This window comes from Coregonus lavaretus (genome assembly GCF_964263955.1).
Source record: "Coregonus lavaretus genome assembly, chromosome: 30".
NCBI classification, from domain to species: Eukaryota; Metazoa; Chordata; class Actinopteri; order Salmoniformes; family Salmonidae; genus Coregonus; species Coregonus lavaretus.
Window position 1 is genome coordinate 36,549,462 of NC_140017.1, and position 17,410 is coordinate 36,566,871.

Here is a 17,410-nt window from a genome sequence, read left to right on the forward strand (position 1 = left end):
CAGAGCCAGTGTTCAGACAGAGTAGAGGACATTAGCATCCAGTCACCCAGAGCCAGTGTTCAGACAGAGTAGAGGACATTAGCATCCAGTCACAAAGAGCCAGTGTTCAGACAGTAGAGGACATTAGCATCCAGTCACCCAGAGCCAGTGTTCAGACAGAGTAGAGGACATTAGCATCCAGTCACAAAGAGCCAGTGTTCAGACACAGTAGAGGACATTAGCATCCAGTCACCCAGAGCCAGTGTTCAGACAGAGTAGAGGACATTAGCATCCAGTCACCCAGAGCCAGTGTTCAGACAGTAGAGGACATTAGCATCCAGTCACCCAGAGCCAGTGTTCAGACAGAGTAGAGGACATTAGCATCCAGTCACAAAGAGCCAGTGTTCAGACAGAGTAGAGGACATTAGCATCCAGTCACCCAGAGCCAGTGTTCAGACAGAGTAGAGGACATTAGCATCCAGTCACAAAGAGCCAGTGTTCAGACAGAGTAGAGGACATTAGCATCCAGTCACCCAGAGCCAGTGTTCAGACAGAGTAGAGGACATTAGCATCCAGTCACCCAGAGCCAGTGTTCAGACAGAGTAGAGGACATTAGCATCCAGTCACCCAGAGCCAGTGTTCAGACAGAGTAGAGGACATTAGCATCCAGTCACCCAGAGCCAGTGTTCAGACAGAGTAGAGGACATTAGCATCCAGTCACAAAGAGCCAGTGTTCAGACAGTAGAGGACATTAGCATCCAGTCACCCAGAGCCAGTGTTCAGACAGAGTAGAGGACATTAGCATCCAGTCACCCAGAGCCAGTGTTCAGACACAGTAGAGGACATTAGCATCCAGTCACCCAGAGCCAGTGTTCAGACAGTAGAGGACATTAGCATCCAGTCACCCAGAGCCAGTGTTCAGACAGAGTAGAGGACATTAGCATCCAGTCACCCAGAGCCAGTGTTCAGACAGAGTAGAGGACATTAGCATCCAGTCACCCAGAGCCAGTGTTCAGACAGAGTAGAGGACATTAGCATCCAGTCACCCAGAGCCAGTGTTCAGACAGAGTAGAGGACATTAGCATCCAGTCACCCAGAGCCAGTGTTCAGACAGAGTAGAGGACATTAGCATCCAGTCACCCAGAGCCAGTGTTCAGACAGAGTAGAGGACATTAGCATCCAGTCACCCAGAGCCAGTGTTCAGACAGAGTAGAGGACATTAGCATCCAGTCACCCAGAGCCAGTGTTCAGGCAGCGTTAACTAACCAGTGAGCTACACCCCCCCGGGCTTTGAAGTGTTATTTACCATTAGCATGTGTGTTAGTGCTAACTAGCAGCGAGGCAGAGGCCCAGGCAGCCAATCAATGGCCTTCATTATACTAACTAGCAGCGAGGCAGAGGCCCAGGCAGCCAATCAATGGCCTTCATTATACTCATAACAAGTAGCCCATAGATTTCCAATAGTGTTGAGAGCCCTGGGATGGGGGTCCCTGGGAAAGGGCTCTGGGATGGGGGTCCCTGGGAAAGGGCTCTGGGATGGGGGTCCCTGGGATGGGGGTCCCTGGGATGGGGGTCCCTGGGATGGGGGTCCCTGGGAAAGGGCTCTGGGATGGGGGTCCCTGGGAAAGGGCTCTGGGATGGGGGTCCCTGGGAAAGGGCTCTGGGATGGGGGTCCCTGGGATGGGGGTCCCTGGGAAAGGGCTCTGGGATGGGGGTCCCTGGGAAAGGGCTCTGGATGGGAGGAGGAAGAGGAAGTGATGAAGGAGCCATAAGCAGTGGGATTGTCAGAGAAAAGAGAGATACGAATTCAGCATGTGAATAGAGTTATTGTTCATCCTGTGTATCAGTGTCAGATTCTGTTTGTTCAATTCAGGGAATAAAAAAATAAAAATAAATAAATAAAAGGCATAATACTATATATTTTTACATTTTGTAATTGTATAACAGTATGATTGAAATTTGAAAGACTGGAGGAAGGGAGAGAGGACAGAGAGAGAGAGACATACCAATTAGGATCTGGCTAAAAATAGTTGAATCAGTTATATAACCCATTGGTCTGGGGTCCGCTCACCAACCAAGAATTCACAAAATGCGACAAACACCAAATTGAGACTGCATGCAGAATTCTGCAAAAATATCCTCTGTATACAACGGAAAACACCAAATAATGCATGCGGAGCAGAATTAAGCCGATACCTGCTAATTATAAAAATCCAGAAAAGAGCCGTTCAATTCTATACCCACTTAAAAGGAAGCGATTCCCAAACCTTCCATAACAAAGCCATCACCTACAGAGAGATGAACCTGGAGAAGAGTCCCCTAAGCAAGCTGTTCCTGGGGCTCTGTTCACAAACACAAACAGACCCCACAGAGCCCCAGGACAACAACACAATTAGACCCAACCAAATCATGAGAAAACAAAAAGAGAATTACTTGACACATTGGAAAGAATAAACATAAAAACAGAGCAAACTAGAATGCTATTTGGCCCTAAACAGAGAGTACACAGTGACAGAATACCTGACCACTGTGACTGACCCAAAATTAAGGAAAGCTTTGACTATGTACAGACTCAGTGAGCATAGCCTTGCTATTGAGAAAGGCCGCCGTAGGCAGACCTGGCTCTCAAGAGAAGACAGGCTATGTGCACACTGCCCACAAAATGAGGTGGAAACTGAGCTGCACTTCCTAACCTTCTGCCAAATATATGGCCATATTAGAGACACATATTTCCTTCAGATTACACAGACCCACTAAAAATTTGAAAACAAATCCAATTTGGATAAACTCCCTTATCTACTGGGTGAAATACCACAGTGTGCAATCACAGCTGCAAGATTTGTGACCTGTTGCCACAAGAATAAGGGCAACCAGTGAAGAACAAACACCATTGTAAATACAACCCATATTTATGTTGATTTGTTTTCCCTTTTGTACTTTAACTATTTGCACATTGTTACAACATTTGAAATGTCTTTATTATTTTGGAACTTTAGTGAGTGTGATGTTTACTGTTAATATCTATTTCACTTGCTTTGGCAATGTTAACCAATAAAGCCATTTGAATTGAGAGAGAGAGAGAGAGAGAGGGAGGACAGAGGGAGGGACAGTTTCTCTTTTCTATTATGACCATCCCTCTGTCCTTTCTCTCCCCCCCTCTCTCCCCTCTGTCCCCTCTCCCTCCCCTCTGTCCCCCCCTCCCTCCCCCTCTCCGTCCCCCCTCCCTCTACCCCTCTCCCTCTCCTCTGTCCTCCCTCCCTCTGTCCCCCCTCCCTCTCCTCTGTCCTCCCTCCCCTCTGTCCCCTCTCCCTCTCCCCCTCTCCCTCTCCCCCTCTCCCTCTCCTCTGTCCTCCCTCCCTCTGTCCCCTCTCCCTCTGTCCCCTCTCCCCCCCTCTCTCTCCCTCTCCCTCTGTCCCCTCTCCCCCCCTCTCTCCCCTCTCCGTGTTTCAGACCAACAAGGCGTCGGCTCAGGGGGACTTCCAGGGGGCAGGTGCAGCATCCCGCCAGGCCCTATGGCTCTCTGTCCTCTCTATGGTGTTTGGGATCATCACGTACATCTGTGCCATCTCTGCTCTCATCTCCTATCTGTCTGGGAAGCCGCCGTAATCCCTGGCTGGAGCCACAGAACACACACACGGTGTGTGTGTGTATATACACACACATATATATACACACACACACACACACACACACAGTATATACACATAGTATATAAAACATACTAACACACACATACAGTACATACACACACCAACACACAGTATATACATACTTTTATACAACGGGTGGGTCTAATCCTGGATGCTGATCGGTTAAAACCGTATTCCACAAGTTACCACCGGCTAAATATATTATGTTAAAATGCCTATTTCCATCTGACTGCCCAATCCACTGTCTCCTCAGCCCAGCCAGGCAAGTTATAAACTTGATCTCCACTATACAGAGATTCTAGACATTCTCACATTTCTTTTAGACTAACATTTCGTTTTCAACAGCGGAGATTTGTATAAACCTTGCGGTCTGTCTCTACGACATTTGCAACATTGTTTCAATATTCAAATTCGAGTCGGGACGAGACAGACAGCGTTTCTCAGCCAGTCGAAATCATGAATCAGCGAGCATCATTTTTATGGATATATAGAAATAAACGTAAATTGAAAAAAAAGGTCAAATGAAATGAAGTGCAGCTAGTTTGCAGTCTTTCCAGCTTCAGTTTGAAGTGATTGTGTTAGCTGTGTTGTTGGCTAGCTCCTCTGAACAACAGTGTCCTGACAAGAGAGCACATTTTCTATGCCAGGTGAAATCGCGACTCGTTAGCTCATTGTTATGGATGTATCCAAATAAATGTCACTCGAAAACCGCTTAAACAAATGAAAATGCAGCTACTTTAATGTTATTCTGGCTGCACTGTTTGACGTGACTGAGTTAGGGATAAGAACGTTGCCAGCCATTATGACAATGGAACATTTAGAATGAACGACTGGGTCGCGTCCATAGATTCAGAACGACTGGGTCGCGTCCATAGATTCAGAACGACTGGGTCGCGTCCATAGATTCAGAACGACTGGGTCGCGTCCATAGATTCAGAACGACTGGGTCGCGTCCATAGATTCAGAACGACTGGGTCGCGTCCATAGATTCAAATCGACTGGGTCGCGTCCATAGATTCAGAACGACTGGGTCGCGTCCATAGATTCAGAACGACTGGGTCGCGTCCATAGATTCAGAACGACTGGGTCGCGTCCATAGATACAGAACGACTGGGTCGCGTCCATAGATTCAGAACGACTGGGTCGCGTCCATAGATTCAGAACGACTGGGTCGCGTCTCTATCAAACGAGCCGATATAACGAACGACCAGCCGGCTTGGGTAGCAACCGTAGATTTGTGTCGGGACTATATCTTGTGGAAGGATGAAATAGTATGAATAAATTCATCAAAATAACGTTTTGTTATGAAAACATGTCAATCATTATTTGAATATGTTGGTAACCCGTTGTATAAAAGTGATAATGCTCTCCAAGCCGGTGTTTGGAGGATATATTGGCACGGTTTGCAGGCACTCGACGAACAACAGCCGTGCCAATATATCCTCCAAACACCGGCTTGGAGAGCATTATCACTTTTAGACAACGGGTTACCAACATATTCAAATAATGATTGACATGTTTTCATAACAAAACGTTATTTTGATGAATTTATTCATACTATTCCATCCTTCCACAAGATATAGTCACGACACAAAGCTATAACTATATATATATATATCCTCCAAACACAGGTTTCGAGGGCATTATCACTTAAATGAACACACACACAATATATATACATACATAAATATGAACAAACATTGTACATACATATGAACACACATATGCAAAACAAACACACACACACACCACCTGGATTTATGTTGAAGATCACAGTCACCCTCTGACCCGACCATGAAGGAGCGATCATGGACCTGATGACTGAGGAACCATCACATTATGTAAATATCACCATGAAGGAGCGATCATGGACCTGATGACTGAGGAACCATCACATTATGTAAATATCACCATGAATTAATATGGCCACCATGATAACTGAAGAACCATCACAAGGATATTCAGGGGAGGAAGGACATCCTAATGGTCCTGACAACACAGGAGCAGGGTAGGCCATGACTGACTACACCAATCCCTGTCCTCTGGATGTATCCAGCACTCTACACTACAGCAGCTTGCCTTCAGAGAGGGAGGGTCAAATAGAAATGGCACTCATAACACAACATAATGCACCTGTAAAGACAGTTTCTAAACAAATGGAGAGAGGGGGAGAGAGAGGCAGCAGAGAGGAGAGAGATGCAGCAGAGGGATGCAGTAGAGGGATACAGCAGAGATGGGGAGAGATGCAGCAGAGAGGCTGAGAGATGCAGCAGAGAGGTTGAGAGATGCAGCAGAGAGGTTGAGAGATGCAGCAGAGAGGCTGAGAGATGCAGCAGAGAGGATGAGAGATGCAGCAGAGAGGATGAGAGATATGTAGCAGAGAGGAGTGGAGATGCGGGGGAGAGATGCAGCAGAGAGGGAGCGAGAGAGGCAGCAGAGAGGAAGTGAGAGAGGCAGCAGAGAGGGGGAGAGAGAGGCAGCAGAGAGGGGGAGAGAGAGGCAGCAGAGAGAAGCGAGAGAGGCAGAGAGAGCGGCAGCAGAGAGGGTGAGAGAGAGAGGCAGCAGAGAGATAGAGAGAGGCAGCAGAGAGGGTAGAGAGATGCAGCAGAGAGGGTGGAGAGATGCAGCAGAGAGGAAGCGAGAGAGGCAGCAGAGATGGGGAGAGAGAAGCAACAGAGAGGGGGAGAGAGGCAGCAGAGAGGAGTGTAGAGGGGGTGAGAGAGAGGGATAGACCCTGCTGCCTGCGATGACTCATTCCATTAAGAGAAGCTACTCCTGCAGGACACTGTTCTCCCCCGCAGCCCAAATATAGACAGGCTATTTTCTCATCCGTATGCAGACACTTAGGGGATCTACCTACGAGACTCTGCTGTCAATATCACCTCTCCTGGACGGGACGGGAATGTTTAAACAACCATGCCATCATAACATAAAGCAATTATTCTGTGAAACAGTGATGGACTCCATATTCAGCAGATGTCATTATTTGGGTATTTACAGTTTGTTACAAACCACAACATGACGTCAAAGACACAGCCTGGTATTTCTAATCTCCACGGTGAGACAGGAACACTGGCCACAGCCTGTTGTATAATAACTAATGCCACGTATCCTTCCCTTCTTTACTTTAAAAAGGTCGAGTCAGCAATATGACGTAGAAAGTAAAACAGCAGTGAGTCAATTTCCGCAACAACTAAGAGCCTTGAAGCGCGAGGCTCAACTTCTCAGCCGTTTTGGTCCAGTGGATACCACGTTGTAAATGCGTGAAGCGAACCCTTGCACATGCGCAGATAATGTGTGACTGTCAGGGCGTCGCAATTTTTGCAGTGCTGATCGTGGCGCCGTCAGTCTACCTTAAAATCAGTCAACCTGCATGGTGAATTAGCACTTTGTTATGTTTCTCTTGCTCCATGCTTCAATAACCCTCGCTGTCTGGAATGATCATAACAGTGACAAAATCTCTAGCCACTTCAGTGCTCAGTTCTCCAGGAGTTCAGTTCAGTGTGCCATAAAGGAAACAGCTGCTCGATAAAGAGAGTCCCTGAAACAACGTCGACAGACTGAAACATACTGACGTTGAAACAACGTCGACAGACTGGAACATACTGACGTTGAAACAACGTCGACAGACTGGAACATACTGACGTTTTCTATTTATACCTCTAGTCATCTAGGTCGAGCAGCGGTCACCTGTTGTTCCTGCGAACGCAAAGGAATTGTTTTGTGCGTTTCAGAGAATCAGTGTTGTATCAAGACTGAGTTTGATTTAATGAAGAACACTATAATAATAATTTAATTAAAGCACTTTAGAAACCATAACTACTAAATGTGTGACTACCACTACTGGTGACATACTACTGCACTGAATATGACACCTCTGTACAGACCACACAATACGGAGGAGGTCTGTCAACACAATACGGAGGAGGTCTGTCAACACAATACGGAGGAGGTCTGTCAACACAATACGGAGGAGGTCTGTCAACACAATACGGAGGAGGTCTGTCAACACTGGCCAGGGTTAGATGGGAGAAAACAAGGAAGTACTTTTGAGATTCACCCCATGTATTGATCATTCAGTCTAGTCAACAGAGATCAGGGGTGAAAGGTCAGGTCAATGAGAGTGAGCTGATCAGGTGTACCTATACTGTTGCTGTTCACAACCCCTTGTGTTATTATGAAATGTACATATAAAGACTGACTATGTAATAAAGGCACTTGACTAAACACGTAGCTTTCCTTTCCATGTTTGACAATATCATTAATATTTTGGTTCATTTTGTGTTGTTGGTTTCATTAAGTTAATATCAATTCTTTAAAGTGCAAGAACAAGAAAAGGCGATTTTTTTTTTTACCAGTTCCAAATATTTTATTAAAAAACACAAGCGGTTTGGTCTGTAAAAAAAGAAGATGCAGAATCCTCGATAATCAGAGTGTCTTCGAATACCTTCGTCTGACAGAATCTCTGTAGAACTGGAAAATCTTGTCTGATGCGTTCTGGCTGACGGCAATACACTGCTGCAGCTATTGGGAGAAAGACAGAGGTATGGGGGATGGATATTGATTGGCTATTGATTATTGTTATTTGTAGTGCACTGTTGAGGGAACTTGCAAGTCAGCATTCCACTGTACTGTTTATACCTGCTGTAAAACTGTGTAGACCACATTTAAAAAAAATACTAGTTTACTATAGAATATTAGTATACTGAATAATTATATAACACACTCTGTAGTATCCCTAAATCATGTGGTGCTTACTATAGAATTGTTTAGTATACTGTAGAATAATATATTAAATACTACAGTATTATACACAAAAAAAACACTAGTGTGTATATACACTATAGTAATTACTACAGTGTTTTTTGTGTATAATACTGTAGTATTTACTGCAGTGTTTATGTGGACATGGCTTGTATACTGTAGTAATGTTTACTCATATATACACACATACTACAGTTTTTTTAAATTAGCATATACTCCACCCATTCCCATATCACTATGTGAGCCAACCATAAGTGAGAAACCAACATGCCAAGTACAGACCATATATTGTGTTCCTTACAGGTCATAGTTCAGAGCTTCTGCTCTTCTCTATCTGTTCAGACCCCAGTCCTATCTACCTACAGGTTATGGAAAATTCTTAGTATTAACCCAGAAGGTTTCCTCAAGGAAAAAGCCCCCACTTCTATGTCAAAGATGATAAAACACTATAGTAAATACTACAGTAATTACTATAGTATATACACTACAGTGTGTGTGTGTGTGTATATATATATATATAGTAAACTTTACTACAGTATACTAGCCATGTCCACATAAACACTGCAGTAAATACTATAGTATATAAATATAGTAATACTACAGTATTTAGAGCATAGTATAGTATTTTTTTCATATGGAAGGTGATGAATTAACTTTGATTTGATCAATGTGATATCACCATAGGCTAATTAATTAATAATTAAGTGGGTGCTTATAGTTGTCCTTTTTCACACATGTACAAGTATATTAATACTTTTGCGTGAATTGGAAGTGCAATTTTTTCATATCCCACTCGCTCTCAGACACCCTCGGAGAGCGGGGTCACAACCAGGGTCTTCCATTATCAACCATGACCCTGGAGCAATTAGGGTTAAATGCCTTGGCACATCGACAGAGTTGGGGATTTGAACTAGCGACCTTGCGGTTACTGGCCCAACGCTCTAACGGCTAGGCCACCTGTTGGCTTTATGAAAAGTCAGTTTGTTTAGAGCAGTTAACTACAAACCACTCAACACCACTGCTGGTGCTTTGGTGATGACAAAAAAATATATATATATATATATACACACACACACCATTCTTCCAAACACCACTGAAAAGAAATGTGTGATTTAAGATGTGGATATTTACTGACCTCATGAACTGTAAAAGATCCTCTGGTGGATGACATCATCACTCTGCGCTCGGTACTGTCAATAGCGAAGGTCATCAAAGCTCGACTTTCCTGAGAGAGGAAACGCAAAGCAGTAGTTTCAGGGTCAATAGGGTGTACTACCCAATGTGATGCAGGTCTTACAACGCTGCACATACAAAAGGTATGAATAGAATTTTATAGAAAAAACATTTTCTAGAATGTGGAATAAAAGGAAATGAACGTAATATAAAAAGCAAAAAACTAATTTGAATTTAAAGCTGGGGTCATCTGGTGGGAATAGCCATGTTTTTCTGCTAGAACAATCATCTACCTTCTCCTGTGCTGAATTGGGGTCGGTAATGACCTGTCCATCTGTATCGATGGCACAGGTGACCCCAGCGAACAGGCAGCTCATAGGCAGGCCTGCGTCCATCAGGGCCATACAGGCTGAGTTCAGAAAGCAGGACAACAGCTGGGGGTGAGGGGGTTAAGGAACACTACTGACACACAGCAGGAATAAGAATAATTATAATAAAACACTAATCTCCTGTTCCGTTCTCGGCACCTTCTCCACAGACCTGAAGTCCACGGTCTCTGAATTAGTGAATTCAGGGAGTGCAAGGTGCCCCAGGATGTTGGGTGGAAGGGGACTGAGGGCACGGAAGACCACTTCACAGGCTGATTAAAAACGCCTGACTGCAGTCTTAGTGCAACACGAGGAAAAGCTCAGACCTTAGAGTAAAGGGAAACCAGGTAGCTTAGTGGTTAAGAGCGTTGTGCCAGTAACCGAAAGGTCGCTGGTTCTAATCCCCGAGCCGACTAGGTGAAAAATCTGTCGATGTGCCCTTGAGCAAGGCACTTAACCCTAATTGCTCCTGTAAATCGCTCTGGATAAGAGCGTCTGCTAAATGACCAAATAAAAAATAAATAAAACACTGCAATGGGACAATAACACGCACGCAGGGGGGATGTTATTTCACTAAAGGATACTGAACCATCATCATGGACCACTTGGAGGATGAGTGTGAGGGAGGAGCGTGGATGAAGGGTGGAGAGAAGAGCTGCCTCGCATGTTTCCCTCACACACTGCTCTCTGGCTCGCTCTCTGACACCTGAGGAAGAACAAAAATTAGGTCTGACACTGCCATCTTGTGGTGTTGTGTGTAAGTGCATCCTGTAGGTGTAATATAACAAGTGACGGCGTCACGGGCCTAACACCACCCGTGCCAATATATCCTCCAAACACCAGCTTCTCGGGCATTATCACTTAAATATGATATGATTCCTCACTCAAAGGGAGTGGGACGCTGGTAGTAAGGGGAGGCAATGTTATCGCGTGCACCGGTCAGTAAAGTAAGAGGTGGGGGCTATGGGATGTAGAAGAGAGGAAGTTGTGGAGTAGACTACGGTTTGGGCACAGGTTTGAATGCCACGTTGTGGATGAGAGGGATACATGAAACAGGTCTGTGTGGTTAGTGGAGAATGTGTTGATATTTTGTGAACTGTATGACGTAGATCGTAGGGATGCACGATCTATCGGTATAGGCCGATATTAGCAGAAAATGTCAACATCGGCTCTATGTATAGTTTAACACCGATGTCAAAGCGGACGTGTATACCTGTATAACGTTGGTAGATGACGTAATGACGCCAGGAAAAATACAGTGCAACACAGCATTCCTAACCTAGCCCACAATGTCTGCTGTGTGGATCTATTCTGAAGTTTCAAAAGAAGATGACAGAAAGGCCATATGCAACGTTTGTGCTGCTATTATTTCCAGAGGAGGAAAGAAAGTGTAATCTTTCAATACCACAAACCTAATTACTCATTTGAAAGTGCATGTTACGGATACAGGTATCCTGTGTCTTTTTGTGTTTTTCCTCTCCTTCTGCCCTAATCACAGGTGTCCTGTATGTTCCTGATTGGTGGTCGTTGAGGTGTCTGCTGATTGCTAAGGTGGACCAATCAGTGAACATTCCTCTGCATTGCACCACCTGTTGCTGGTGTTGCAATCACACATCCCATTGTATAAAAACCAGTCAGTTGTGTTTGTTTAGAGAGACTATTTCCGTATGTGAGTATGGATACTGTAGTGTCCTGTTTTTTTTACTCACTAAGTTGCTGGTTACTCTGTTTGGTAATTTTGTTAGAGACTAATTTCTGTATATGAGTAATGGATACTGTGATGTCCTGTGTTTAGAGTACTCATTAATTTGCTGGTTACTCTGTTTGGTAACTTTGTGTTTCTGGGAAAAGGGGAGTTTGAGCTAGCTGCCCTTGGGCATACATTTCCCGTAGAAAGAACTGTCTATAAACACTAGTTAGACCTGAGCGGACCACCCACTGTATTTTTGTATGATTAGCAGTAGCTTAGCGGTTCTTGAGGCAGGCAAGATCAGTTTAGGGGTGTTTTACACTATTGTTTCATTTCTTGGGTCCTGCTCAGCCCTTTTTCCCAAACCTTTACCGTGTGTTCACAAATAAACATTTATGTTTGACGGTAGGTTATGGTTGTCGTGTAGTTTTTCGTTCTCACTGTGCCATGTCATCATCCTAATTTGCATGAATTATGTTACGGGTCTCATGTCCATCCACCCTAGACGTTTAAAGCCACGGGGTTCGTAACAGTGCATCACCCTCAGACGTTCAGCAACTACTTAGAACAAAAACTGTAAAAAACTAAGCGCACACTTCCAACAACTAAACAAGTTCAAGTCAAGCAGTCATTTGAAAGATTAAGAATATTTCAGCGAGACAACTCAAAAGGCGAAATCCATTAACGCCAAGATAATAGCATTCATTGCCCTTGACAAGCAACCGTTCTCTGTCGTGGATGATGTTGGCTTTCGCCGACTGGTCGAGCCCCGGTACACACTACCAAGTAGGCGCTATTTTTCAGATGTTGCCCTACCGGAGTTACACAGTTTTGTTGAAACGCACATCAATGAGCTACTTGCTATGGGCGTCACTGCTATTAGCTTCACGACTGACATTTGGCGTCTGCAGCAGACGTGATACCCTCTGTCATGGCATTGAAACGCCTGCTCAACAAAGCTGCCGACACAGACCGTGGGGTTAAAACTTGCAAAAGTTCTCTACTAGAGGCTGTGAACAAGCGATTCGGTGGCATTCTCTCAGCCTCTTTACGGTGTCGCCACCGTGCTCAATGCTAGGTACAAGGACCGCTACTTCGATGCAGGCAAGAAACAGGCTTTAGGTGAAATGTTCCAGACACAGCTGGACAAGATGGAAACGGACACTGACAGTACGCACCGAGAGAGAGGAACCACGACAGAAGAGGCCACGGAGAGACAGAGCTGAAACGTCACTGCTTGAATATGTTTGATGAAATCCTGGTTGACAATGGAACGACTGAAGAAATGAACAACGAAACAGCACAGCAAGTACGTGAAAAGAAATAGCTTTTGATTATGTTTTACTGGGAAAATGGGGACATACGTAAATGCCAACAAAATAACTTTTTGGTCAGTGTGTGTATATCTCTGTGAGAGAGAGAGAGAGACTTACTACATCGGCCAACGTTGATCTATGCCTAACCCTCCCCTCCAGGAATGAAGATGCACTTGGATACTGGAGCAGTAACAAGCACCGTTTCCCCATCTTAGCTAAAGCTGCGCGCAAGTATCTTGGTGCTCCCTGTACTAGTGTGGACAGTGAGCGACTTTTCAGTGCAGCTTCACACATTGTAGACGAAAAAAGAAACAGACTCGTGACAAAGCCGAGCAGGTCCTCTTTGTGAAGAAAAACCTCCCCCAAATGCTAAAATTGTAAATGGGCAGTCATATTGTAACCCAGCCATCTAGAGTCACTGAAAAAAAATGGACTAAGCCCAATGGCTTTTCTGTTGTTTATTCATGGCTGCTATAGGTCAACATTTTAATTTAAAACAGCAGTTTTGTTCTTTTGTTTATTTTAAAAAATGTCCTAAATGAAAGATGAGATGTTGTAAATTTGCTCGCATTTTCCCTGTCAGGTCAGTTGAGCACATTTGGAAGTTGTGCCATTTATAGCAGTTTATGACGTAGCCTAGAGACAGACGTTTTTTCAAGCAGTTAAAGCTAAAATGATTAACTGCATTTTAGTTTAAACCAATATTTATTTCAAAGCATTTTTAAGTTTCTCCATACAGTCAATATTGGATAGTAAGAAGAGCCACTAACAACTGAACCATCTTTGTAACACGGGGGGTGGGGGGGGGGCAGCTAAAATATTTGTGTCATGAATATCTGTTGTGCGATAAAATAAAATATTAATACAGGTTATTAAACAATCTGTTCCTAACTGAACAAATGACACCGTTTCAACTATTTAACTGTACTAGAATGCTTAAAAAGGCCACTAAAATGTTTTAATATCGGTATCGGGTTTTTTGGCAAGGAAAATATTGGATATCGGTGTCGGCCCAAAATGTCATATCGGTGCATCCCTGGTAGATAGGGAGAGATTGGGGGAGGGTTAGAGAGGCTGGGGGAGGGTTAGAGAGGCTGGCTGTTTCACTTTCTTAGGGGAACAGGACTAATGAAGAACATGTAATGTAGGTAGGACGTGACTGGCCTCACACTCCTGTACAGTAGATGGCAGTGTGCGCACCTTAAACGTTGGATGCCATCTGCCAACCCTAATCCCAAAAAAGAAGATTCCTTACTCACTTGGTAGTCCCACTTTGGGCTGCATCACCACCTCTAGGGTAGCTCTGTCATAGATCTCCTTACTGACTTTCACCTCAGCCGGGCCATACACTCCTGCTAATACACTGGTGTCTCCTGCAGAAAGACACACCCAATGAAACACACATCAACATAGTCCATATCTGAGACAAAGTGATGGAACACTGCACAGCTTGGATGAGTAGGTCACTTCTGTCTTGTTGGCCAACACGGGGGGCAGCGTGAGAGCTGCTACGGGATAGTTTCATACCATGTACATTTCCTTTTTTTACGATATCTTCTTCTGATATACTGCTAACATACCTTGGACAAAGGACGACGAGCCATCAGGTCGTGATAGTAAATTCTGTTCGCAGCCAAACTCCCTCAAAGTAGGACTCAAAGATCCACACGCCTCCATCGTGTAAAGAGAAAACAAGAAGACTGTCGCAGAGATTTGACGTAGCTTTGCTTTTGTAATATTTTGGGTGCTCAACGATGACGGCATTACCCAAGTGCCCGCCTTTGTCTGTATCGCAGATCTCAAATAAATTGTTAGGTGTAAGCAATAAAACCGAAGCGCTTGTAGCCTACCAGATCGCGGTTTCATGGCGCTGCTGAGACCAACCCAATTATTTCAGATCCACTAGTTGAGGTCAATCGATTGGTCGTAATTTAAACATGAGCTGCTAGCTCCTGTAATTCGCAACTAGCAGAGGGAGCTAGCTAACTAAACAGTGAACAAGATGGCGACGGTTAGAGGTGTTAAGAACATGTATGGGATCTGTTCTCATGCAATCCGTCAAACGACTGGATTGAAAGCAGCAAAGCTCCTTCAGCAGAGGGCGTTCAGAGTCAATGTGAGTTAAGACATTTTATAGCTAACCAATGTGAGGAATTGTTGTTTGACATTTCAGCCATAAGTTAGCTAACGTTACTTGTGGCTAGCAAGCTAAACGTCCTTTAGCACACATTCATTAGTTGAATATATGCAATGCAATGCACATCCATCCAAATGTAATTTCTAAATAACATTATTGTTTTGCATGTTGTCATTATATAACTAGCAAGTAAGCTAGCCAGCTTGGAAACGTTTTCAGGTTTGTTTAGCACCCACTGGCAAAATAGTTAGCTAGCATGCTAATTTATCATTATTTTGCTATTCTGGAACCCAAGTAACGTTGCCTTCGTTTTGAATTAGTTAGCTAGTTACTTTGATATGCGTGTTTGATATTACATGCAGATATCAGTAGTTGATCACTGCTAAGTAGTGACGTTTAATTTTCCTGCATCCTGATTGGTCGATTGTGGGGTGTGGAGAACTCCAGACGTCACTTGTGATCGACGTAAAGTCGAACATCTGCGTAACTATCAATAATTTTTGAGTGGTGATGAAACACAATGTTGCACATGCAAACATGACCCACTGTTGATGTAGCTTATATCAAGTCCTGCAAGGGTAGATTGTTGTGTGTAGCTGTGGTTTGTGATGACTGTAGGAAACAGTGCCTACTAACTGCGTCACTAAACCCTTCCTGAGGGACCCCTCCTGAGGGACCCCTCAGACAGCAGGCATGGTGTGTGTGTGTCACTGTAAGTCGTTTGAGCGTTTGCTAAATGACTAAAATGTAAATGTAATAACCCCTCTCTCTCAAATTCAAATTCAATCTGCTTTATTGGCATGAAAAACATTGCGTCAATATTGCCAAAGCAACAATGTAGACAATAAACACTACCAGTCAAAAGTTTGGACACACCTACTTATTCAAGGGTTTTTCTTTTCTTTTTACTATTTTTTACATTATAGAATAATAGTGAAGACAACAAAACTATGAAATAACACATATGGAATCATGTAGTAAACAGAAAAGTGTTAAACAAATCAAAATATATTTTAGATTCTTCAAATAGCCACCCTTTGCCTTGATGACAGCTTTGCACACTCTTGGCATTCTCTCAACAAGCTTCACCTGGAATGCTTTTCCAACAGTCTTGAAGGAGTTCCCACATATGCTGAGCACTTCTTGGCTGCTTTTCCTTCACTCTGCCGTCCGACTCTTCCCAAACCATCTCAATTGTGTTGAGGTCGGGGGATTGTGGAGGCCAGGTCATCTGATACAGCACTCCATCACTCTCCTTCTTGGTAAAATAGCACTTACACAGCCTGGAGGTGTGTTGGGTCATTGGCCTGTTGAAAAACAAATGATAGTCCCACTAAGCCCAAAACAGATGGGATGGCGTATCGCTGCAGAATGCTGTGGTAGCCATGCTGGTTAAGTGTGCCTTGAATTCTAAATAAATCACAGACAGTGTCACCAGCAAAGCACCCCCACACCATAACACCTCCTCCTCCATGCTTTACGGTGGGAAATACACATGCGGAGATCATCCGTTCACCCACACCGCGTCTCACAAAGACACAGCGGTTGGAACCAAAAATCTCAAATTTGGACTCCAGACCAAAGGACAAATTTCCACCGGTCTAATGTCCATTGCTCGTGTTTCTTGGCCCAAGCAGGTCTCTTCTTCTTATTGGTGTCCTTTTAGTAGTGGTTTCTTTGCAGCAATTCGACCATGAAGGCCTGATTCACACAGTCCCCTCTGAACAGTTGATGTTGAGATGTGTCTGTTACTTGAACTCTGAAGCATTTATTTGGGCTGCAATTTCTGAGGCTGGTAACTCTAATGAACTTATCCTCTGTAGCAGAGGTAACTCTGGGTCTTCCATTCCTGTGGCGGTCCTCATGAGAGCTTGATGGTTTTTGCGACTGCACTTGAAGAAACTTTCAAAATTCTTGAAATGTTCCTTATTGACCGTCCTTCATGTCTCAAAGTAATGATGGACTGTTGTTTCTCTTTGCTTATTTGAGCTGTTCTTGCCATAATATGGACTTGGTCTTTTACCAAACAGGGCTATCTTCTGTATACCAACCCTACCTTGTCAAAACACAACTGATTGGCTCAAACGCATTGAGAAGGAAAGAAATTCCATAAATTAACTTTTGGAAGGCACACCTGTTAATTGAAATGCATTCCAGGTGACTACCTCATGAAGCTGGTTGAGAGAATGCCAAGAGTGTGCAGAGCTGTCATCAAGGCAAAGGGTGGCTACTTTGAAGAATCTCAAATATAAAACATATTTTGATTTGTTTAACACTTATTTTGGGTTACTACATGATTCCATGTGTTATTTCATAGTTTTGATATCTTCACT

The 17,410-nt window shown here is 44.0% G+C and overlaps 1 protein-coding gene across 1 annotated transcript; it reads right to left on the reverse strand.

The window, feature by feature from the left end:
- Positions 1-7,982: 7,982 nt before the first annotated feature.
- Positions 7,983-14,652, reverse strand: exosc5 (exosome component 5). The gene is made up of 6 exons (XM_084148067.1): positions 14,521-14,652; positions 14,200-14,313; positions 10,519-10,640; positions 9,860-10,000; positions 9,529-9,618; positions 7,983-8,153 (listed from the first exon to the last, which is right to left on the reverse strand). Exons 1-6 carry the CDS (start codon positions 14,615-14,617, stop codon positions 8,058-8,060), a joined length of 660 nt encoding a protein of 219 aa, XP_084004193.1. The 5' UTR covers positions 14,618-14,652; the 3' UTR covers positions 7,983-8,057.
- Between the last annotated feature and the right edge of the window lie 2,758 nt (positions 14,653-17,410).